At 35.4% G+C, this 25,373-nt stretch overlaps 1 protein-coding gene across 1 annotated transcript; it reads left to right on the top strand.

Annotated features, from left to right (window-relative positions):
- The first annotated feature begins 11 nt into the window (after positions 1-11).
- AASDHPPT (aminoadipate-semialdehyde dehydrogenase-phosphopantetheinyl transferase) lies at positions 12-25,126 on the top strand. The gene is made up of 6 exons (XM_036860643.1): positions 12-267; positions 2,246-2,471; positions 13,520-13,641; positions 14,262-14,423; positions 21,172-21,243; positions 23,088-25,126. The coding sequence occupies exons 1-6, from the start codon at positions 85-87 to the stop codon at positions 23,250-23,252; spliced, it is 930 nt and encodes a 309-aa protein (XP_036716538.1). The 5' UTR covers positions 12-84; the 3' UTR covers positions 23,253-25,126.
- Positions 25,127-25,373: the final 247 nt, after the last annotated feature.

Here is a 25,373-nt window from a genome sequence, read left to right as displayed (position 1 = left end):
CCGCACGGGCGCCGGGAGGAAGTGGGTGGGGCACCTTTAGCGTCCGCGCCATCAAGCCCGAGGTGGCGGTGAGGTTTTCAGTGTATGGTTTTCCCCGCTAAGCGTTTCTGCTTGGTGCCAGCAATGGAGGGCGTGCGCTGGGCCTTTTCCTGTGGCGCTTGGCTGCCGAGCCGAGCCGAATGGCTGCTCGCGGTGCGATCGATCCAGCCCGAGGAGAAGGAGCGCATTGGCCAGTTCGTCTTTGCACGCGACGCTAAGGCAGCTTTGGTACTACAGGTCTTTCGTATTGAGGGCCGAGGAAGCAGATGTTGGGGATGGTGGGCAGGGCTGTAGAGACTCCCCCCTCCCACGTTAGCGTCGGCGCCAGCTTGTGGCCGCCCCAGGGCGACAGTGGTAGGTGCTGCTGACTCTCCGGTGTGTGCGCGCGGCCTGGTCTCCACCGTCTTTGTAGTCTCCTCGGAGGCCTCATCCGCTGTAAAAATTAGCCCCTCCCCCGTTGTAATTGAAAATAGAGATCGTGCTAAACCCTAAAATAGGTGTTGAGAAGGCCTACAAAGTAGTTTTTTTCCCCACAATGGTTTTTTTCTTATTTTTAAGTTATAAAAAATTATTTTTCCTTGCTTGGGCCCATAGCACATTCTTAGCCTGTTAAGTATCCCACCATTCTCCATTCTCCTGCACGTGATAGGCCCTAAGAAATATTGACAGTATGACTTACTTTAGCCTTGCACGCCGTGGAACTGGAAGAGACCAGCCTCCTTTTACCAGTGAAACTGAAGTCAAGGAAGGATGCAGCCCTAGGCATACCTTTCTGACTAAATAGCTTGGGAAACAGTACTTTAGATATAATTGTTTATTTTACTTACGTATTTTTAGCAACAAATGGAAACGGGTTTCAAAACGACTTCTGTGTATATAGCGCAGTTTGAAACAGCTGCTAACTACCATCAAAGACTGTTACCTTGAAAATGTTCCTCTATCAAAGCACTTTTTCGTTTGAAATGTGGGCTGATTGATTTTTGAAGGCATATTGGTGAATATTTTTATACTTTCTGTAATTTGTAAGAAATTGTGAAATTCAAAGTCTTGCCGTATTTAAGTCATTGTTTAGAACTGAAGGGGAAAAAACTTGAAAGGTTTTGCAAAGTATTATCTGCCTTGTTATATCCTTAGGTATTTTTGTGTGATTTTAGTCATTTCTTTCTTTTTAATATATATATATTTTTTTAATTTATTTATTTAATTTATTTATTTTTGGCCGCGTTGGGTCTTCGTTGCTGCACGCGGGCTTTCTCTAGTTGCGGCGAGGGGGTCTACTCTTCGTTGCCGTGTGCGGGCTTCTCATTGCAGTGGCTTCTGTTGTTGCAGAGCATGGGCTCTAGTTGCGCGGGCTTCAGTAGTTGTGGCACGTGGGTTCAGTAGTAGTGGCTCGTGGGCTCTAGAGCGCCGGCTCAGTATTTGTGGCACACAGGCTTAGTTGCTCCACGGCATGTGGGATCTTCCCGAACCAGGGCTCGAACCCATGTCCCCTGCGTTGGCAGGTGGATTCTCAACCACTGTGCTACCAGGGAAGCTCCATTTCTTTCTTAATAATTAATGGAAGGAGAGAGTGGATGGGGTATATGTGAAAAAAGATAGGTCATGCATTGCTAATTGTCGAGCCCAGTGATAAGTATATATGATCTAGAAATACATGCACATATGCACAAAGATGTAAGTATAACAGGGTTGCTCACTGGGGAATTTTTTTATAATAGTAAAACTAGAGCCAGCCTAAAATATCCAACAACAGGGAAATAGTCAAGTTGTGGTACCTTGATAGTATGAAATGCACAGGCCAGATGGTTATATACAAACATGAAATAATCCCCAACACTTAGAAATTTAAAAGATTATACATGGTAGAATAGTACATATAGTAGGATTTCATATAACTAGATGGATAGATAGTAAAAGCAAATGAACATATTTTGGGTACTTAGAGAAAAGACTGAAGGGATGAATACTTGATAACATTGGTTACTTGTTAAGGGGAGGGAGGGAATTGCTAAAGAGGGACTTTAACTTGTCTGTCTTCATAAGCATTTCTTAAATCTTAAAGCAGGGTATTTAATACTTACGTACTTTTAAAAACTTTAAGAAATTAATATTTTAGAAACCACAAAAATAGACTTTGTATGTTATAGGCAGTGTTACCTAAATCTTTAGTATAGACATCAATACTTACCAAATGTTTTATTAACAGGCTGGTCGTCTGATGATAAGGAAATTAGTTGCAGAGAAATTGAATATACCTTGGAATAATATTCGTTTGCAAAGAACTGCAAAAGGAAAACCAGTTCTTGCGAAAGACTCATTGAATCCTTACCCCAATTTCAACTTTAACATCTCTCATCAAGGAGACTATGCTGTACTTGCTGCGGAATCTGAGCTACAAGTTGGAATTGATATAATGAAGACTAGTTTTCCAGGTAATGTTGCATTTTTGTAGTACAAGAGTTATTAAGTGTCTTGTCTTAGTTCTTACCTGTTGAATAATATCAGACAAGGAGATGTAGATATTTAAGTTTAGGAAAAATGTGCTCAGTACTCAAGGGTAGTATATCTGAGAGAGCAGGGTATTGTCGACTGAAAAAAATGCACAACCCAAAACTTGAGAATTATTCTGCAGACTTTCTGAGGACTCAAGTCCGGGAAGCAGCCTCTCAAATAGCTCTGAGAGACTGCTTCAAAGAATAAGGGAGGAACCAGGATATATAGGAGTTTTTTGCAACAAAGCCCGGTAGTCAGAACATAAAAAGATTACTGTTAATTAAAGAAAACCAGACATTTCATTAATGAATTTAGCACTTTTCTGTGTATGGGAAGATGCAAGAGTTTGGGCTTACTGAAATAATTCCTTTGATATGCACCTTAATTGTCTAGGGCCAGTGTCCTGCTTTTCTCCATCCTGAATCCCCTCAGGGAACACAGTTGGGGGTGGCTGTTGGCTTGAGGGCCCCAACATCCTTTGTTTACTATATATTTTCTTGAATGTTCTTCTACATAAAAGATAGATTCTCCATTACTGGGGATTCATATAATACTTTGCGTAGAGGCAAAGTGAAAACAAAGGTTTTCTTTTTGAATTATACCTCAGCTTGTTAAGTAAGACTAAATTTGAAACTATTCTCAAAGACTGTTAAATTTTCTAAAGAACAGTTTTTCCATAGCTCAGTTTTTTTTATTTAAGTAATAAATGTTCAATCAAATTGAGCTCAACAGAGAGTCAATTTTGAGTATCATTCTATTAAAAAAATAGTAATTATATGTATTGTAAGAACTTGGTTTCATTTAAGTCTTTCCCAAAATTAACCAATTAGTTGTTGGTTTGTTTAAAAAATAATAATCTCAGTGGTAAAGTATATTGTAGTCCTTAAGTAGAGATAACATGTATTTGTACTGTATCTAAATATAGCTCTTTGTAGCACATTTATATAAATGAAAATGAAGAGCAAGCAATTATTAAAATATTTTAAGTTGTTTATATTTTGCCTTAGAAATTTGTAATTGGTGGCTGTAGGAACTGCTAACATTTATTGTGGGGTTGATTATACCTAGGTAATTTTACTAGAACACAGGTTCTCTCAACTACTCTATAATTTTCATCATCACTAACATTAGTGTGCACTTACTGTGTGCCAAGGCATTTTCCTAAGTGCCTTACGTATATTATGGGGTGGGTGGGACACAGCATACTATCATTTTTATTAAAAGATAAGTAACAGGATAAGAAGAAAGCTGTTAAAATAAGAGAACCAACATTTTCCTAATTTCATAGTGCAGTTTCCTAATCTCCACACTGTGTCTACCACAGGATCTTTGCTTATGTTTCCCTTGGACTAGAATATTTGTAATAACTTTATCCCCCACCCCCATTTCTGCATAGGTAACTTATTTACTGGTTAGCTTTCACTTTAGTCTTACTTTAGGGAAGGCTTTGTGGACCTTCAATCTAAGCCAGGTTCTTTTGTTCTAGGCTCTCATAAAGTATATTTCCTTCATTCCAATTATATATTTCATTTTATAATTATTTTTCAGGATGTTGATTGTCTTCCCAGTGGTCCTCATAAGCTGTATGAGAGCAGGAACTGTTAGCTAGTAGCTTTATCTACTAGCACGTCTGGCACCCTACCTAGTTCAAAATAATGTGCAATAAATATTTGTCAAATGAATGAATAAGCACTCTGTGCTGCAGTAGTTAGGCCTCAGAGTATTGCTGTGAATCTCCTCTCTCATCTTTATTGTCAGTGTCTTTACTCTGAATTTTCCCACCAGCAGCTTTTTCTCTGACCTGATCATAAATCTATTAAAACTCTATTCTTAACTTTGTTCAGAAGGAGGCTGTGCTAATGATAACAGGGGTTCTTGACCCTGGATAAGCATCAAGTCATTTTTTTTTAACCTCCTGAAATTGTTTGCTACATTTTGTATGCACAGGTACATTTTTCTCAAAGAGAGGGTCTGGTTTTTGGCAGGGTCATAGAAGGCTTATTGTGAACCACTGTTACAGAGGATTCAGAGTGGGCATGCAAATGAGCCCATAAACTTCATAGCTTTCTGTGGTCCTTATGTGACCTTTCCCTAAAAATCAGAAATTATTGGAGAGACCATTACTCCTTAGAATGCAGTCAGCACAATTACACAGTAATGGTTGGCTCATCAGGTTGATATCTGCTTGGAAATTATGCCTGTGAGACACAGATTTAATTACAATTGGCTTAATGGGCAATGTTGGCTTATGGTCAATACCAGATAAACAAGTAATTACTAATTAAAACTTAATAAATGATAGGAAGGTAATTGAGCAAACAATGAAGGTTCTGTTAATTATATTTTATTAGACTTTTTTTATCCACCATCTTTTTTCATTGCTCTTGTTTGACTCATCACAGTATCCAGGCCTTTTCCTATTTGGCTGTTTCATTGCCAAAAAGCTATTGATGTATCCAGTAATGCATTGCGGAAGAGCTATTTTCCAGTTGTCATTAGTATTGTTACTGTGTCACTAGTGTCTGAAAGATTAATGGACACAGCATCATTTCTCAGGAAAGTAGACACTGGTTTACTTCACTGGCGATTCATTTGAAATGCTCTGCTTATCAGAGTAAGTGAGGAAATTGAGCAGGGGAAGTTTCCAAGAGTTGCTAAATGATGGAGGGTAAAACAGTATAGGAGCAAGGGAAGTATTGTACTTTATTCCGGGCGTTGTTATTAGATTATCAACTCTCAACATGGAGTTAGACTTTGGGGGCATCGTGAGTATATTGTAAGACTCAGTTCCGTTACTCCCATTTTGTCTGCAGGTAAACATCATGTAGGAACTTGTGGAGTCTTTCCTTATCACTTTAGACATTTCTGCTAGGTGCAGATCATTTCCCGCCATCTCCCAGTTCTCCCATTGCTGCTATGGCAAGGCAGGAGAGAATATATTAATGGATGTAAGAAGTTTTGGGTTTCTCCCTTCTAGCCAGATGCCCACAATTAAGGACCCTGTTGTAACCACCACATTATTCTGTGCTTAATGGAGAGAGGAAACTTATACAGAAATAACTGGTGCATACTTGGCACTCAGTAAATAATTGTTTAATGGATATCCAGAGAAGAGGGATTATAAGATATTGGGGGGCCTAGTATAGATAAATTGCCAGTGCAATACAATCCCAACCCTGGGGTCAGGGGTGGGGTGAGGTGTTTTGTAGGTCATCTTTATAATTTGCTGTACCCAACTGAGAAATATTGGTTGTTTTTCCTTCATTTTCTAATTTTTATCTACCACTAAAGGCTTTTGCAGTTAGAAGTATAAAAGTAAGGATTGTATACAGTATAAAAGTATGAATTGTTCAGTTTTGTTCCCATGTTTACAAGGCAAGATAAGACATACAGTATAAAAATTATTAAAATTTGGGAAAAGACCGAAAATATTTTTCCCCACGGGTTTATACTTTCAAGTTCACATTTTTGTTATAAACTTTGCTGGATATTAATTGGCAGGACAAAATGACTCAATATTTTGAGATTTAATACTAATTTAATAGCTTTGAAATGACTGTATCTTAGAACTGCTCCTCTTGAACAGTTGTTATGTAAATTAAGTACAGTAAGTATGAAGTAAGTGGTGATATTATATGATAGCTGTGGTAGAGCCTATTTGTTGTCTCTTTCCACCATACTATTTATAGCACTATTTTAATAGCTTCCTATTTGGTTCCCCCTCTTCACTTCTGTTCTCTCTCAGTACATTTTCGGTACAGAGTTAGAGTGGTCTTTAAAAATTTCCTTAAGGCAATTTTCTTAAAACTTTTAGGTTGGTTCATAATTCAGTCCCTTTAACATGACTGTATCGTCTTATTCTCATTTATCTCTCCACTTGCATTTTTAGCCGCTCTCTGCTCACTATTTTCTGTCCATACTCATCTTTTATTACCTTGAATGTAGCAAACTTTTTCCTGTTCAGGTCATTTCAGAAAAGCTGATCCCTCTGCCTGTTCTTCTCTTTCGAGAGTACCTTAGACCGGAAGGATGAGAAGTAGCCAGTACCAGTACCTCCTCAGAAAGGACTTTCCTGACCACCTGATCTTGTTTTCCTTCATGGCCTTTCTCATTTGTAATTATAACTTAGTTATTTGATTATTATCTGTTCTCCTTAATTAAATAAGTTCAGGAGCTATGCTTGTTTTGTTTTTGCCACAGTATACCTAGTACTTAGCAGGGTGTCTAGCACATAGCAGGTGCTCAGTAAATATTTACTGAATGTACAAATGATAGGAGTTCTCAATTTCACATAAAATATTCCTAAAATTTGTTGAAAAATTAAAAAGTGCAACTACAGTGAAAAATGATATTCATATCAGATTCTAGTTGGAATATAAACTGTTCTCATCAGTGAGTTGTGATTAAAAATAGTTCTTCCTTCAAGTCTTCTTCCTCACCCTGCATTTATCTCCCTAGCTTCTTCTCTCCTCCATTTGCATCCATCAGATTCGGTTTCCAACTTTGTTGCTGCTACAGTCTGTAGTGTCCAACTTAAAATTTTTCAACTTTATGATGGTTTAAAAGCAATTCAGTAGAAGCAATACTTTGAATTTTGAATTTTGACATTTTCCTGTGCTAGCCATATGCCATTCCATACTCATAATGCTGGGCAGCAGCAGTGAGCCATAGCTCCCAGTCAGCCACACAATCACGAGGGTAAAACAACTAGTACAACCATTCTGTTTTTCACTTTCAGTACAGTATTCAGTACATTTCATGAGGTATTCAACACGTTATTATAAAATAGTCTTTGTGTTAGATTATTTTGCCCACCTGTAGGCTAATATAAGTGTTCTGAGCACGTTTAAGGTAAGCTAGCCTAAGCTGTGATGTTCCGTAGGTTAGGGGTATTAAATGCATTTTTGACCTAAACTATTTTCAACTTAACAATGCATTTATCGGGACGTAACCTTATCATAAGTCAAGGAAGATCTGTATTCCACTATTGTTTGTGATCTACATTCTAAGCTGATCTACATTCTTTTTGGATCTGCATTTTGCAGGATGTGCAAAATGTTGTTTTTTGTTTTTTGTTTTTTTTTTAACTTGGAGATTTACAGCCAGCAAGCAGCTTAAATAAGTCACACTTCTCTTTGTGCTCTGAACTTACTGGAAAACCAGGTCTTTACTGGCAGGTAGTTTTCCCCTTTTCCAAGTTACAGGATGGGTCTTTTCCACTGTGTGGAGGATTTGAGTGGGATCACAACATAGAACTAGTATTTATTGAGCAACTTCTGTGTGTTAAATCCCTTCTATGCATTATCTTATTTCACCCTCTTAAGCCTAAGTTGTAAGTTATTGTTATTTTATAGAGTAGGTTAAGACATTTGCCCAAGGCAACTAAGCTGAAAAGTAGAATATCATGGATTTGAACCCATACCTCAAAGCCTATATTTTTAGACACTGCATTCTATAATATATGACCTCTCAATACTAGATTTTATTGATATCTGTTTAAGGATTTGCAAGTACAAAATCTGAAAAATTCCATGGAACAGGGTTAATAAATGAATTTAAAGTTTTTATGAAGGAACTGATGTCTAAGAAGAGTATACAAAGTTTAGTGAGTGGGAACTTGCCTTACCATTTTTTAAACTTATATTAGGCATTGTAAACAAAAGAGCGTGGTGTTAGCAAAAGAATAGACAGCTAGGAGGGTTAAGAGTTAGTGCCCAGTATTTCTACATAATATTTCAGTTCAGCGGTTAAAGATTAGTTTATTTATTAAATGGTGCATTACTCTAATTACTAGGGTAGCTTGTTGGCTATTTGAATTTGCTCTTCTGTGAACTGCTTATTAATCTTTTCTAATCCATGTATAAAAGCTCTTTATGTATTATGGATATTGACACTTCATTGACCAAATCTGTTACAACTATTTTCCCACTCTATTATTTATCTTTTGAATTTGGTTGTATTTTTTGCCATATGAATTTTGTCTTTTATTTAATTAATATATCTAACTTTTCCTTGATAAATTCTGAACTCTGTCTCATTTAAAAAAAAATAATTAAATTGGTAAAAGATTTACTCCAACCGTAGGTTATAGAGTCTCCTAGATTTTGTTCTAAAATTGCATTTTTTTTTTTAACATTTAAATCTTTAATTACCCTAGAACTTGTGTGTATATGTTTTACATACTGATGGCTCAACAGTTATACCACCACCAGCATTGGCTAGATTGGGAATAAACATGTAAAGTGCCTGGAATTATTAAGTACTTAATAAGTAAATGTTAGCTCTAAGTTTGTTGTGATAGTTGTTACTGTTATATGTATAGAATGGTGTTTCTGAAATGGTGGTCAGGATATTAAAATCAGCCAGGATGCCTGTTAAAAATGCAGGTTCCTTGAAAAAATGCAGGTTCCTTGAAACCCTCCCAGACCTCTTCAACTAGAATTTCTTAGATACAACCAAGGATTCTATATTCAGACAATTTCTCAGGTGATTGTTAGACATATTAGTGTTTGGGAAACACTGTATTAGATGTAATTTATAGAGCCAACAAAAAGAAAGATTGTAACCCATCAACTTTTTTTTTCATGAGTAAAATCATCTGAAAGCCATTAGATCCTTGTTACCCAGTGTACAACAGAATTAATTAGAATTAAATTTTAATAACAATTACTAGAACACAATAGAATTGTATATTTGGCCAGATTTCTGAAAGAAGGATGCCTTTTAAACTTAGAAAGATAAGAAGAACCCGCAAAGTTAGCATATGTGATTGATTTCATATTAAATCTCTTCTCTCTCACAAACTGGGGCAAATAAGACAGACAGAGGTTAATATTGTTAATAATTAAAATACTTGTAAGTATTGATAGAAAAGCCACTTAAGACTAACCTAATGGGCACAGTGGTTAAAAATTCACCTGCCAATGCAGGGGACATGGGTTCAAGCCCTGGTCCGGGAAGATCCCACATGCCACAGAGCAACTAAGCCCATGCGCCACAACTACTGAGCCTGTGCTCTAGAGCCCACATGCCGCAGCTACTGAAGCCTGTGTGCCTAGAGCCCATGCTCCACAACAAGAGAAGCCACTGCAATGAGAAGCCTGCGCACGTCAACTAGAGAAAGCCAGCACGTAGCAACGAAGACCCAACACAGCCAAAAATAAATAAATTAATTAATTTTTTAAAAATACATTAAAAAAAAAAGACTTATCTAATGAATGGACAAAGACTTGATAAAACATTTCACAAAAGAGGATATATATATAAAACAACTACCACAATAGCCTTAGAGCTAACATTTATTAGGTACTTAATAGCTCCAGGCCCTTTGTATGTTTATTTCTTAAACTACCCAGCTCTTTTTCCCTGTTTTATAGCTTAAGAAACAGCCATAGTGAAGTTAAATAAATAATAGTAAAGAAGTGTTAGAGCCAGGATTTGAACATTTGACTCCAGGGGCATAACACTAAAGCTAAGAGTATATGAGTGTGTCTGTGTAAATGAATTAAATTGTGTGCATGTATGTATTAGTTTCCTAGGGCTCCTAACAAAGTACCAAAAACTTGGTGTCTTAAAAAAACAGAAATTTATTCTCTGACAGTTCTGAAGGCCAGAAGTCAAAGTGTTGACAGGGCCATGTTACCTCTGCAGATTCCAGGGAAGAATTCTTCTTTGCTTCTTCCTAGTTTCCTGGCAATCTTTGGCATTCCTTGGGTTGTAGCTATATCACTTTACTTTCTACCTTCATTGTTATGTTGCCTTTTTCCCTGTATTCTCACTTCGTGTCTAAATGTTTCTCCTTATAAGGACACCAGTCATTGGATATAGGACCCACCTTAATCCATCCTAATTTGATTGCACCTGCAAAGACTCTTATTTCCAAATAAGGTCACATTTTTAGTTTCTATGTGGGCATGAGTTTTGGAAGACATGGACCCTCACAGTTCAAACCCGCCTTGTTCAAGGCTCAACTGTATAAATTATTTTGTTGTAGGTTACTATTGTAGGTTACTACTCTGTTTAATAAACTTTCTAGTTGCTCTGCGACCTTGGTTAGTTGATCATTGCAGAACACTTAGTTAATATCTAGTGCTGCTTTCCCTAAAGATTAAGCTATAAGATGAGGGATCTGGCTTTTCTAAACCTGGTTAGTGGTTCTATATAAGTTTTTCAGTTATTTTATCTTTATTTTATCTTTTTTTTACTTAAGTTCTTATATGTCTATTAAATCGAAGATTGTAATAGACATGAATATGTGTTGGTATTATTAGGAGGCTTTGCCAACTTATGTGTCTAATAATTGTGCTGTCTCAGCTAGTTTGAGGGGCAAACATACTATTCTGGTATTTCCTACTGATTTTTTTTTAATTCCAATTTCCTAGATAAACTAAGTCCTTAACAGAGTACTCATTCACTGTGTATTTTCATCATAATGCCACAATGTGGCGCTGTTGTCTTTGGCTGAATATTTACAAAGTCATCTTTTTCTGTTGCTGTCAATCTCTTATTTTGTGGGATACGATGCTCTCAAAAGTATATGAAAACACACTCATATCGGATATTTTTTTAGCTGTACATGATCAGTTATGATTGCTTTCCAGTGGTTGTGCTAGATTGCTTTTTATATTAAATGAGTTTTTTTTTATTAGCGTGAATATTTAAATTTTTTCCTCGATTGCCCCATCATATTTAGGTAAAAATCAGGGGGTTTCTTGAAGGTTATGGAATTATAATTTGAAGAAACCAACAAACATAATGACACTATAGATGACAACAGGCATGTCTTTTTAAATTTTAGGCTTTTTGGATAGTATTCTGTTAAAACTACAATTCCACTCAAAATATATAATGCTGTCTTCCAAATCCAAGGTAGCTGTTCTTCTCATTGTTATTATTTACACTATTTGTACCCGAATCTATTCAAGAGGAAACAGTTTACGATTTATGTAGGTATAGTGCTCCCAGTGTTTAAAATCTCCAGATTTACTTTTGTAACTTTTGCAAGCTTGCTTTCTTTACTTTCTTTAGTGTTTTATCTGTCAAGCCAGTATGTACTAGTGATGCTTGCATTTTAATAAGACAGTCTTTATTTAAGGGGCTTGAGGAATAAGCACCAGACTATCAAAGGGGGTTCATAGACCCAAAAGGGTAAGAATCTCCTGCCCTGGGACTCCTAAGGTCCCAGTTTAATATTTCAGTGCTGTTGCATGAAATGACTTTACAGCTTTGCAGGGCTGCTTTTAGGAAATAATAGCCTTTTAACATTAATATGAACAGATACAAACAATAAACATTAGTTGATTAATAAAAATGGATTGTAAAGTTATCTTTCTTAAGAATAGTAGAGGGCTAAGGAGTAGACAGATTAATTAAATGAGTCTGTTGAACTTGAAAACAAACGAGGATCTTTGCCTTGAAGTGAAGAACCACATATCACTGGAAGGTCATTAGAAGTATTTCCTAGGTAAACAAGAGGAGACTGTTTTGACTGTTTTGAAGTAGGGATGGTGGGGGAATTGTAGACAATTTTGTGGGAGAGCTCGTTTTTAATATTTTCTACCCTTGAGGTAACTATGGGAAAGGTACTTGGTTACTGTAGGAGAAACTGTAAACTCTCTATGAACATAAGGACCCATGTCTGTTTTGGTTACCGTCATATTCCTGGCATCTAGCACTTGGGTATTTTTAGAGTGAATGATACAGTCGTCGTTCTAAGTGTTGAATTCTCATGGGGTTAGTTAGTGGTTAAATGCCAGTAAAGCATTAAGTAGGGGGATTTGACATATTTCTTCTTTGCAGACATGCTATGGTTGCAGCCAGTTGGAAATGTCAGATTTTGGAGTTGAGTATTTTAGAAATGGGAGTTGCGGAGTAGACAAGCTATGTTAACAGAATCTGCAGAGGGACTTCTTTCAAGAGGCTTGCTGGAAGTAATGTAATCATGAACTAAGGATACAGGGCAATAGAGCATTTAGGAATAATTTACCACATAATAGTTAACGTACATTTATTCATATAGTAAACATTTGTGATTCACCTACCTTGTTGCCAGACTTTCTGATTGACCAATTAGGCTGTAATTGTGTGAGGCTAAGAACCACGACTGATTTGTTTTTAACCATTAGTTCAATTCATATTGGTATAGTATTTGTACACATTCTACATACCTGTAGAATAAGTAAATGAATGATGATAGAAGGTTTCTGCTTAGTAGTAAAGATAGACAAACACATAATTATAATATTTTGAAAAAACATAATATGAAAGGCATACCATATATTTTAATTTGTGTCTTAGCTCTTAGTTCTGGGAGTCAGATCCTTTGAGTTCTATTTATTTTTAGGATGCTATGTAAAATTTTATTGTCTGTGGAACAGTGGAGCTAAGGATATACTTGAGATTTTTTTAAAAATGAGCCAATAGAACAGAAATTAAAATCTGTTTTTATTTGGAAAAGTCATATTAGAAAGCATGTTTAAAAAGAGTTATTGTGAAGGAAGTAAGTGTATATTAACTTTCCAGTCATGTTAATAACTTAGGATAAAAGAACACTCCTTAGCTTTCTACCAATTCCCCCAAAATTATAGTAAAGAAATTGTTCCCTGATTTTCCTGTGAAATAGCAAAGCAAAATTTTAAACCCCAGCATACTGTTGCTCTATTTTAAGAGTACATGTTTTGGATTTCTGATATTCTATCATATATAGGAAATTTCCTCTAGTTATTTAAGATTTATAATAGGTTGGCTGCTAAATTTTATCAAATTTTTGGTGAGCATCTATTTATATAACCATATGTTTTTTCCCCTTAATTATTTAAGAATTCACAGAATTTCACTGTTCTCTTAAGCTACCCTTCTCAACTTATTTTGATTTGCTGATATTTTGTTTAGGCTTATTGTGACTGTATTCAAAAGTAAAGTTGGACTATAGTTTTCTTTTATGCGCTGTCTAATAGTTCTGGTAATTCTCTGTTTCCTCAATTGACAGGTCGTGGTTCAATTCCAGAATTTTTTCATATTATGAAAAGAAAGTTTACCAACAAAGAATGGGAAACAATCAGAAGCTTTAAGGATGAATGGACTCAGCTGGATATGTTTTATAGGAATTGGGTATAATTTCTTTCTAGTTTTGAGAGTAAGCCCCTGTGTTGATTCCATTATCTTTGCTAAAAACAGGAGCAAAAGTCCTGTGGTAAACCTGTAGTTCATACAGTGTTTGAAGTAAATAAGTCATTACTTGGGAACTTCATGATTTTTATGTACACATTATTATATTATATTTAAGAAAATTTAACATATATTTAATGCTCAACTAGAAGATACTCTTAAAGCTAAAAACAAGACAGTTTATTTATCATTATTTATAAATATATCTGTCTTAAAGGATCTCATACACGAGACTTTATTTAACAAACACTTATATAATATTATGTGCCAGAAAACATTATTGTAAGCCCTTCATAAGTTAGTTAATTATCATAACAACCCCACTAAGAAGGTACTACTATTATTACATGTTATACATGAGGGAATGGAGGCAAAGGGAGCTTAAATGATTTGTCTTAAGTTCTCACAACTGGTTTGTTTCCATGCTACTATAAGGGTAAAATAAATAGCTTATAGCTGTAAAGTAGTAAAGAATTAAAAATCCATATGTTTTGGGGACAGTAGATTTTATGAACAATTTTGTCTACTAAAGCTCTAAGAGAAAATGTCTGTCTGTATCTTAGGCACTGAAAGAAAGCTTCATAAAAGCAATAGGTGTTGGATTAGGATTTGAATTGCAGCGGCTTGAATTTGATATATCCCCATTAAACCTGGATATAGGCCAAGTTTATAAAGAAACACGTTTGTTTCTGGATGGGGAAGAAGAAAAAGAATGGGCATTTGAGGTAAGAAATGTATCAGAATTGCTATAACTATAAGAATTTTCTTATTTTGTGCATGTGAGTATATGCTTAACTTGGGGAGGCTAGTCATTGAAACTAGACACATTTGGAATCCAGTCTGTGTGCTCTGAAGGTAAAGTCAGGGATACTATGAGCGCAATAACATTTAAGCTGATACTTGAAAGATAAGTCATATTTCATTAAGTAAAAGAGAAGGGAAAAGAGGCCCTGGAATAAAACAGCTTTGTGTGTATGAACAACTAAAGGATGCCATTTTGTCAGTGTACTGTGTTGAGGGGATTTGAGAGAGATGCTATGTTAGGCTGATGAGATCATGTAGGGCATTATGGGTTGGTTAATATTTTGGTCTCTTTCTTTATTTGGTTTCTGTCACTAGCAATTCTTGGTTGCTAGTGAGAAAAACCTAACACAAATTCATTTTAGCCAAAAAGACATTATTGTAGGTTACTAGAGTGATTTATATAACCAGGTTTCAGAATTGGCTAGAATTAGGGACTGGAAAACTCAGAACTCTTTTTATCTTTTACTTTTGCCTTCCTGGCTTTAGTTTTCTCCCACCCACATTTCTCATTCTATACACCAGCTTTCTTAACTTTATCTGGTCTGTGTGGCAGGAAACATGACTGCCTACCACTCTTATGTGTAACAATTTGTACTTTAAAAACCCTCAGAGATTCACTAATTTTCTCAAGGGAATTTAACAAGGTTTAAATAGAGAGTGGTAAGATCAGAATTGTATTTTAAGACCAAGTTCTGTCTATGATGGTATATGGAGGTTAAGGAAGTGAGGTGATAAAGATGTTATGATCAATTCTGTGACTTATACGACCATCTGTTGAGATACTGAATACTAGAGAACAAGTGGGATTTAAGTTTGAGATACCATAAAAACATCTAAGTGAAGGTGTCAAGCAGGCGAATAGAATGAAAGGCTGAGCTAAAGGAAAAAAATCATAATTATTAACACGTGGATGGTAGTTGAAGCCATGGGATTTACAGTTGCAGCAGTGAGATTACCTAAGGTAGAATTGAGAAAGACCTAGAACAGAGTCCTGAGAATACTTTTTAAAGGTGGAGTGGGGAGGAGAATGAGAAAGAATGACCAAAATGGTAAGAAGTAAAATAAGAAAGTAGTGTTAGGGGGATCCAAGGGCAGAAAGTATCTTGAGAAAGAGAGTTGTATCAAAACTGCTAACATACCATGTAAGGTACTCTGTGAATTAAAAAGTAAATTATATTTAGGATACTGTATTTTTTAATACAATTTTTTAAAAAAATAATTCATACTGAAAGGGGCAAATGTCAGCCATTTCATTCATGGGGAATCCTTTATGGTGCCAGATGGAGCAGGCCTAGTAGCAGGGTGAGGGGGGAAGAGTCAGTGATGGGGCCAGCTGTGCTTAAACTTTTTGGGTGACAAAGATGTCTGAGTTCCTGTGGACCAAATAGATGCTGTGGAAAATGGACCTGAAGAGTCTTGAAAGGACCCGACCCAAGAGGAATTCCAAAAAGAGGCAGTGGGCATTCTACTGTGTATTAATTGCTGAGGGTAAGAATTACAAGAAGTCAGCTGTTAAATGCACTGCTAGTTCCAGGCAGTGGTACAGGACAGAGGAACTGGAAGTAGTTCTCTGAAAATTCCTCAGATGCTCACTAAGCTAGCATTTGGATACTTGATGTGACCCAGAGTTCTAAAAACTAGATTACAACAGCATTGATCATTACTTTGCCTGTTTCCTCTATCCCTTTTCTCTCTGCCACCTACCTTAAGGAAACCAGAGCAGAAAAGCAAGGTGAGGCCAAGGAGAAGAATGTGTTCTAAGAATTGAAATGGGATTTTTTTTTTTAAGCTGAAAGTGACTGAAGAGCTATGGGGTTTGTCTAAGGGCTTGTTCAGGAGGTGGGAAGGGAGATCCAGCAGGGCATATTTGAAGACATCTATGGAAGAAAAATTAAATTCTTTACTGAATGTACCTGGGTGTTTTGCCCATTCAATGTACCAGTTAGATATAAAAATAATATATGTTAGATGCATATATTTAAGTGTGGATTATTTTTATACTATAAACAGGCCTGGAAGGGGAGAGTAAACTTAACAGAATGAATCTGGTGGTATGGATAGCCAGAAGCCAGGGTTTGAGGGGAGAATGATGAGCGTAGAGCCAGGGGAGGCATACCTAGAGTCAAGAAACAGACGGGAGGTTCCTGTCTGGGCATCTCCAGGTACCCCCACAAGATAAAGAACCAGTCTTTAGGTATGCAGCTGAGGAAGGGCTATGATTTCAGTGTACAACCGTGGCATGAATGATCTTCACTGTCCTTTCCTCCCTTTCATTCAGTCTTTTCCTTTCTCACTCATACACACTAAATTCACCCACACTAGAAGAACTAGAGGTGGCAGCATAGTGAATGAGGGAGCATCTGCATTTAGGAAGAGAGGTGAAATCAATTCCTTTCCCTATTGGAGACTTCCAACCCTGAATTAGGTTTGAGCTAGGATAGTGGGAGGAAGAATTTCTTATGAAATGAGAATAAAATTTAATTTGGGTCAAACATTTTTCAGAGAAAATTCGATACTGAGAATGACCAGAAATGTCATTTATGAGATCTGATCAAGATTTCATCCAGGGAAAGAGAAAAATGAATTGTCAGAACTTGTTTAAAGGGAAATGGTGAAAGAGAATAAGTTGCCTTCTGTTCCTACTCTATAGAATCCAGCTCCTTTAGTAAACTGAAAACAAGGTAGGAAGAAGTTTCAACCCTTCCCTACTTTTCATGGGTAACTCCAAATGAAACCTCTGCACAGGACAACTTTGTAGCCATCTTGCTCTTCTCTCCTTTCTGTACTGTGTAGACACAACTTCCTGAAAGAGAGTCATAGCCAAACATGATTAGCCCCATGGCTTGGTTTTTTCCTCCATAAGTATTTGATGACCAAATTTAAGCACACAGGGTATTTTAGAAAGTACCTTTAAAGGTATTTTAGAAAGTACTGTTACCTGGGTTGGAGACGGGACAAATCCCTAGAAATAGTACATGTCAGAGACTAGTTTTCATTAATTAATGCATATAGCCAATGAATAACTGAACTACTTCAGACTCATAGATTCTCTTCCTAGTGTGAGAACTGATAAGCTAAGTGGAAAAAATAGTCCTGTTCCTGTAGGCAGCATTAAAAGAGTGCCTGCAGGATACCAGAAATAGGGTCTAGGCTGCACGTGTGGATATGGAAGGTATCTATTGGCACACAAATTAATGGTGCAGAAGGCTAAGGATACTATCCTCATTTAAGCAGAACTAAAGGACAGAGCCATCATAGGACATACGGTAAAATTCTGCATCCCGGGAGAAAAATGAGCGTTTATTTACTTGGAGACTCAAAAGAAGAATATGAAATGAAAATTATAAAACAAATGAGGATTTAAAAAAAAATCTGCTTAGTGTTTTGAATAACATTCAAGACGAGAGTTTAGCTATGAAATAGAAGCTGAGAGCTTTAAGGAAAGAATAGGCTTGTCATTAAACGAGAGCTGTTAGTGGAAGATAGTCTGTGAAACCATCTAGAAGTGTATAGAAAAGAAGACAACAGACTGAACCCTAAAACTCTTATATTTAAGAAGTACATTTCATTGCCACCTTCTAAGTATAGACATTTTCCCAGGCATCTACTGTTTTCATGGATCCGCTCTCACATTTAGCAGTTTCAAGCACACTGCCTTTCTGCGTATGACTACCAAACCTTTAACTCAGTTTCTTTCACTCTTCAGACTCCTATTTCTCACTGCTATGTATTTCTCCTTGAAAACTACACAGACACCACAAATTCTGCAGATAAGTCAAAATAATAATTGCCCTTCAAGTTATTTTCTTTTTCTAACTTTACTTTTTTTGATGGTACCACCATCCAGTCATCGAGGATTAAGAAAACCCAGACCCATTTTCAGTTCCCCTCCTCCTCCCCTTGTTATACCAATCCCTCTAATTAACAGTGATGTGCTGCCCTCTGAAAACTCTTAGTGTGGGCACTGTTTACATCCAACTTAGACTAATGCAGTAGCCTCCTAACTGGGTTCCTCTTGCATTATTTTGCTTCATCCTTCTTCATTTTTGGCCGTTGTTTCCCTATATACACTCCACATTGCAGCCAGATCACAACCTGCTATCTGCTCTGCTTTAAATATCTCCAACCCTCTTGTATTTATATTTGTTTTAATTCTTCTGTGACCTCACCACCACCCACCCATCCACCCTGCCCCAATCTCCTCCTTGCCTTCTCCTTTAACAATTTAAATCCATTTCAGGTGCCTTTTCTTTATTTCATTTAAGACCAAGCTTTTTTTTTCTTTCTTACAACATACCACATTTTGCCTCATAATTTTTGTAGTTGTCTACTTGCTTTACTTTCCCAGGGCTCCCTGAAGGCAGGGGCAGTATCTTACTTAGCACTGTATCTGTTACAGACCTAAAATGCTAGCGTGGACATAATCAAGAATCCATTATTTATTACAACAAATCCTCCAAAGGATTTTCCACTTACCTGAGTATTGTATCTCACACCTGGAAATTAATACTCTAGAAGAAATATGAATTCTTATGCCAAGAGGAATCTCATGTTTTCATAGGCTCTCAATTTTCATAACCGGTTTCTGTTACGAAAGTTAAATTTACCACCAAAAAGTTTCAAGTGATGAGATTAGTTGAAACAGAAATTCTTTGCTTTTGAAAGGAAGTGCTTTAAAAAGTAGAAATATTAACATTTATGACAGATTTCTTCAGTACTTTACCATTGGGAAAACATTGTAAAACTTGAATGATTTAAGTTATACCTTAAACTTTTATTTTACTTTGTTTATAAGGTGAAAATACATACTAAGAAAATGACATACAATTTGACTAAAGCAGGTTAATCTTTGTAATCTAATGCTAAACTATCTCCTGAAAAAGTAAAATATTCTTGTTCCCTTTGGGTTTGTTGGAGATTTTAAGGAAATTTTGGTATTCCCAATAATTTTATGGGTAAAAAACTATCAGCTTAGGAAATTTTTGAAAATTTATAAAGTCTTAAAATTAAGTCTTAAGTTCAGTAGCATTGAATGTACTGGCTTAACTAGCTAGCTAGCTTGCTGGTTTCATTTCTTTTTTCAACTAATATTTATTATAGATGTACTAGGCAGAAAGGATTTAGGGCAAAGGTGATCACCTCATAGAACTTTTATTCTAGTGAGACATCAAATATTAATGTTTGATAAACTGGAGTCATTGTAAAATAACTTCTCTAGTTTTGCTGTTTTCAAATTTCATATTTATGTGATGTTGATGAGGTCTGAGTAGATACGGTGAATATTTTGAAATCAGTCTCATTGAATTTTGGCTTATAATGAGGTAAGTAAAAAAATTGAGCATTTTAGTGGCATTTTAGTGGACAGGCTGGATGAAAACTAGTGATTGCCCACGGTTACCTCTTGATATTCCACCTTACAGACACTACAAAACTGCTGATCTAAGTTGTTTTCCAAAAATAATTATAGCCAAAACATCTCTGTATGTTACAGTGTTTATAATATTGATACATTCAGTGTAAAGAATGGGAGAACCATGTTCAAAAAGAATAGTTTTGTTTACAATAACAAACTTTGACCTATTAAACGTTTTCTCATACTTAGCTAGTTATTTTTTCTTCTCTTGGAGTGTTTTCCTAAATTTATCTCTTTTGAATTTCTTTTATTTATTTATTTTTTTTTTGCTAATTTGGATATCTTAACGTATGAAGATATGAGGAAGAGGATGAAGGATGAAAAGTCCCTAAGTAATACTATTTCTGATTGTAGTTTCCTGTTTCAACTCATGTCTTATGGAAGACTGCCTTAGTAAAGTGGCTTTTTGGTGAAATTTTGTTTAGTTTTTAATAGTTGTTCATACTTTTCTCTGTTAACTGCCTCAATGTCTATTATATTTTAAAGCCCCCTCCCCCTTTGTCTCATACATAGGGGAAAATAGGAAATTACATATTTTTTAAGTCTTACCTATGAATTTCCACCATGATTTTCCATAGGCTGTAGTGTGTAGTTAACTAAATGCTTATAAACCAATGTTGCAGTCTAATTTTTTTAAATGTACACTTTAAGCATATACAAAACTAACATCACCAGTGAGGGCAGATGGCTATCTAGATGTGCCTCTAGATAGGATACTTTATCTATGTAGTATTCTTGTTAAGAATGTATAATATAAATGTAATCATTAAGAACCATCAGACTGAAAATAGCCAACATTTATTAATAAAAAGTGGGGGATGAGGCTTGTATTTTAAAATACTAACATCATAAAAGACAAAAGCTAGCAAGACAATGACAACTGAATGTAATACTTGACCCTAGACTGCCTCCTGTACTGGAGGGGGGGAAATGGTATAAAGGACATTACTGGATTAATTCACAAAAGTTGGAGTACAGAGAGTAGATTTAAGTATTATTTTAATGTTAAATTTACCGAAGTTATTAACTACTGTGGTTATGTGAGAGAATGTCCCTATTAGGAAATATATATTGAAATATTACAGAGTAAAGGGCCGAAATATATGTGACTGTTCCTTCAAGTCAGGGGGAGTGGAGATATATATGTATGTGTGTGTGTATATGGTTGGGGGGAGTGAAATTTTTAAAATGTAAATAGAAATATATCTAAGTTTCTTTATTTAGTATTCTCTATTTACTTATGTTTTATTTTTCAGGAAAGCAAAATAGATGAGCACCATTTTGTTGCAGTAGCTCTTAGGAAACCAAATGGATCTAGACATCAGAATGTAAGATTTTAAGATTTCTCTGAGTTTTTTCTAAAAAGCATGTATTAAAGTTGAATTTGTTATTTATTGATGGAAATAATCATTTGGTTTATATCAGGTTAGAGGTTTTGGCTTTTTTTTTTTTTTTTAATTATAGACTTTAGAAGTGTTCATTATCTAATCCTTAAGATCATCTGGGATTTCACAGAAATGTTTTAGAAGTATGTTACCTGCTTCTTCACATTCAAATACACTTAAATATGACAAAGAAAAAATTTTGGTGTTACTGTCCTAGTATTCATATATTCAGTAGATATTCAAGATAATCACTGTCTTGGTCATCTTAACAGTGGTTTATTTCCTGGTGAATTGGGGCTGTCTTTGAATATTAAGGGTACCAAGTTGAGGGATAGTGAGTAATGGAATTATCTGTCAAATTGAACTCCTTCGCCTTTTTATAATACTCTCCTAAATTATTTCCAAAGTATCAAAAATGTGAGAGATCTTGTGATATATTCTAGCATAACATCAATTCTTCCAATCAAAATCGATTTTTACTTTCTTCTGCTATTAATTGGTAAGTTGAGAAATTTTTTAAAAAAGAAACCTTAGGGTCTTGACTCAGCCTACATATAGTTGTGATTCTGTGGAAATATTTATTTAAGGAATACTGATAATGTCACAATAATTGAAACTATATGCTTATTATTATTTTTATGGAATCTGCGTGAGAGAATGTAGTGTGATCAATATGTATGTATCATTACTTTTAGAAAAAAAGCTCAGTCTACAGATCATGCCTTTGACAGATTAAAAAGATTAAAATTCTTCATAGATTATTTTCTTTTAAAAGGGATGACATGTTAAAATTGACCCCTGTAATCTGAAGATGTTCCAACCCAGGTTACCTGTCCTTGTGTGCTAAAGTCTCAGCATTACCCTTTCTGCAAATACCTTATGATTCCATAGAGCTTTATATTTTTTGTAATGTCTGCGCATGGCAGTACTTTCTTTTTATTTCCCTGGAGACAGCCTATTTAGGCAGCAGTGGCATAGTGAGAAAAGGGTGAGGGTACTATTCAGAAGACCTGGCTGAGTTTCAGGCTCAGGTCTACCATTTAACCTGTGTTGTAAGCTTGTATAAATTGATTGATCTTACTGAGCCTCAATTTCCCCATCTATAGAGTTGGGGTAACAACCATATCAGCATAGTTATGAGAATTACATCATATAAAATAGATATTAACCTTGTAAAAGCACTGTAGAAGACCCAAGTACTATCTTTAGTAGAATGTATAGAATGTTAAAGACAGTCCACACTGGGCTGAGTTGTGAACAAAGGCTCTATCACAGAGTATAAGATATAGTTTAAATTTAGTGTTGAATGAGTCATTTCCTAATGAAGTGTTGCATCTCTGTGTGGTTATGGGTATTTTATCAGACGCACCCTCTAGAGTATTTCTCAAAAGTTTGCCTGGTGGTCCCTCTCTATCAGAATAACCCACCTGCTTGTTAAAGTTATATATTTTGGGATCCTTTTTGACTCATCTACTAAATCAGAATTGTTGGATGTGTGGCTCAGTAAATCTACATTTTAAACAAATACCACAGGTTATTGTTATCTACAAAAAGTTTGAGAATCAAGTTATTTCATATTTTTCTTGATTTGTTATATTGGCAACACTAATATAAGGAGTAGAAGCAATTATCTAGAAATGCTACTGTGTTGTAATTTAATGTTATTGAAGTATAATTTAATATTGCTGAAATGTGATTACTGATTTCTTATTTTCCTAGTTATAAAATTGACCATAAGATTATTATGCAGTATAACATTGAGGTAATCTAATTTTTTACCCTTTTAGGTTTCATTTCAAGATGATTCTAAACCAACCCAGAGGCAGTTTACTATTCTCACCTTTAATGATTTAATATCATCTGCTGTTCCTATGACCCCTGAAGATCCTTCATTTTGGGACTGTTTTTGCTTCACAGAAGAAATTTCAATACGAAATGGTACAAAGTCATGATATGATTTTCTAAGTAACAAAGGGAAATGAAAACTGTAATCTTCTGTATTCACTAAAAATAAATGCCTGAGAGTATCAAATTTTATTTCACAAAACAGTTTAAAAAAGAAGAAACAACTTTTCCTATTAAAAAGGCAGACTCCCAGTTCAGGATAGCTCACTAGAATACATGTTTACCTCTTCTTCCTCCCCAAAATCGCATTGGGTTTACTGAAGAAATAGAAACTGGTGGGAGAATCTTAAAGTGATATATGTTCATTTTAGAAAACAACAGAAAATGTGAATTCACAAGAAGGGAACATTCGAATTCCTATCTTTCAGAGATAACTATTTCAGAGGTAACTATCCCTAAAACCTGGAGTATCTTCCCAGTCCTTTTTCTTGGCAAACGATTCCATATTAACATAGTTACTCTTTTTTTAAATGGGAACATACTATTTTTAATTTTTTTTTTCTCTGAACTGTACATCTACTGTTCATAAATATACTGCTGTAGCATAACTTTTAGTGACTCTAAAGTATTGTGTTGTATGGCTTCTATCAGGATGCTATTGACCAGAGGTAATAATGTTCAAATATAATCAGCTTAAGTAACCAAGGACATTTATTGTCTCACATAAACAGTTCAGAGGTGTCATTAAGGACACTTTTTTTTGCCTCAGCCTCAGCTTATTGGTTTTGCCTTAGGCTTGTCTCCCTCGTGGTTGTAAGAGCTGCTGCTGTAACTTCCAGCTTCACATCTTCATAAAAATTTCATCTAAAAGGCAGGAAAGGCTGTTTTTCCTCTCACATCTCAGTTTTGTCAGTGAGGAAGATTTTTTCCTCTTAAGAGCCCCCAGAAAATTTCCCCAAAGTTTCTCTTGACTCAGATCAGCTCACTGAGAAAGTTGAACTCTGACACTTTGGGGTAAGGAAGAAGCTAAGGCAAAGTCTGGGGGAATGACATCTAGGGGAAGCCCACTGTCTGCCATAACGGAGGTGTGCCACAATTTACTCATTCTTTCTTCTGTGTTAGACATTTTGAATGTCTGCAGTTTTTACTATAAGCAGTGATCGTTGAATATCCTTGTAACCACATTTTGAGGTACGTGTTTAATTATGTCCTTAAGAAAGTAAATTTCTAGAAATGGAATGATTGGTTCAAAGGAATTAAATAAACATTTTTAGAGCCTCTGTAAGTATTGCCAAATCGTTCTCTAAAAAGGCTGTACAATTTATACTTCTAGTTATTGTTATATGTGTGACCACTCTCTCACCCCCCACCTACATACTCTCTGGTCATCTGTAGATAGGATCTTTTTTTAAAAAAATTAATCTATGCCAAAATAGGTGAAAAATGGTACCTTATTTTTTAAATTTGTGTTTCTTTCATTACAAATGAGGTTGGTATGTCAGTGTTGTTATTCACTGTTTGTATTCTTTTTTTATAAACTGCCTGTTCATTATCTTAGCCTGTTTCTATTTTGCTAAATAGGACTTAATTTAAAGTGGAAACATTATATATAAGATGCCAAGACCATCATATTGATGACAGAATCTGTTCTGTGGTTGTAGTGCATGTCTTGGGGAGTTAAAAGTCTTATAATTGTTGAATGTCAAGAAGTGAAATAGTTTCATTGGTTAAAAGTTGTGTGTAAATTGTATAAAATTAGATACTTTGCTTAAGTAAAAAAAAAATTTGGAATGTTTTATAATTTTTTATTTCATTAAGCATGCCCAGATATTCCAAGCATAGTAAATAACATGTTTTAAAAAGATCAAATAGCATTTATAGTAGAGGAAGCATTGTTATCCCTAGCATGAGTGTAATGGTGATATGAAAAATTGTCATCTTTCTTGTCATTATAATAATAAAATAATTAACATTATTGAATTTTTATGAGCCAGGTACTGTGCTAGATTTCTGGGGGGGCGGGGGTGGGGGGTTCTGTTATTTCTTAAAGTTTCACATAGAATCAAATGGATTCACATAGTTTAGAATCAAATAGATCTATAAAAAATTCTTTTGCTAAATGAAAAATACCACTCCCTTGACCTTCCTCTCCTATTTCCTGTCCCCAGAGCAAGCTGTTTCACTGGTTTTATTTTGTTGTTATTTATTAGCATATCTTCAGGTAACAT

Source organism: Balaenoptera musculus, chromosome 8 (genome assembly GCF_009873245.2).
Source record: "Balaenoptera musculus isolate JJ_BM4_2016_0621 chromosome 8, mBalMus1.pri.v3, whole genome shotgun sequence".
In the NCBI taxonomy this organism is placed as follows: Eukaryota; Metazoa; Chordata; class Mammalia; order Artiodactyla; family Balaenopteridae; genus Balaenoptera; species Balaenoptera musculus.
Note: the sequence above shows the minus strand (reverse complement) of the source record. Positions and strands in the feature narration are given on the sequence as shown.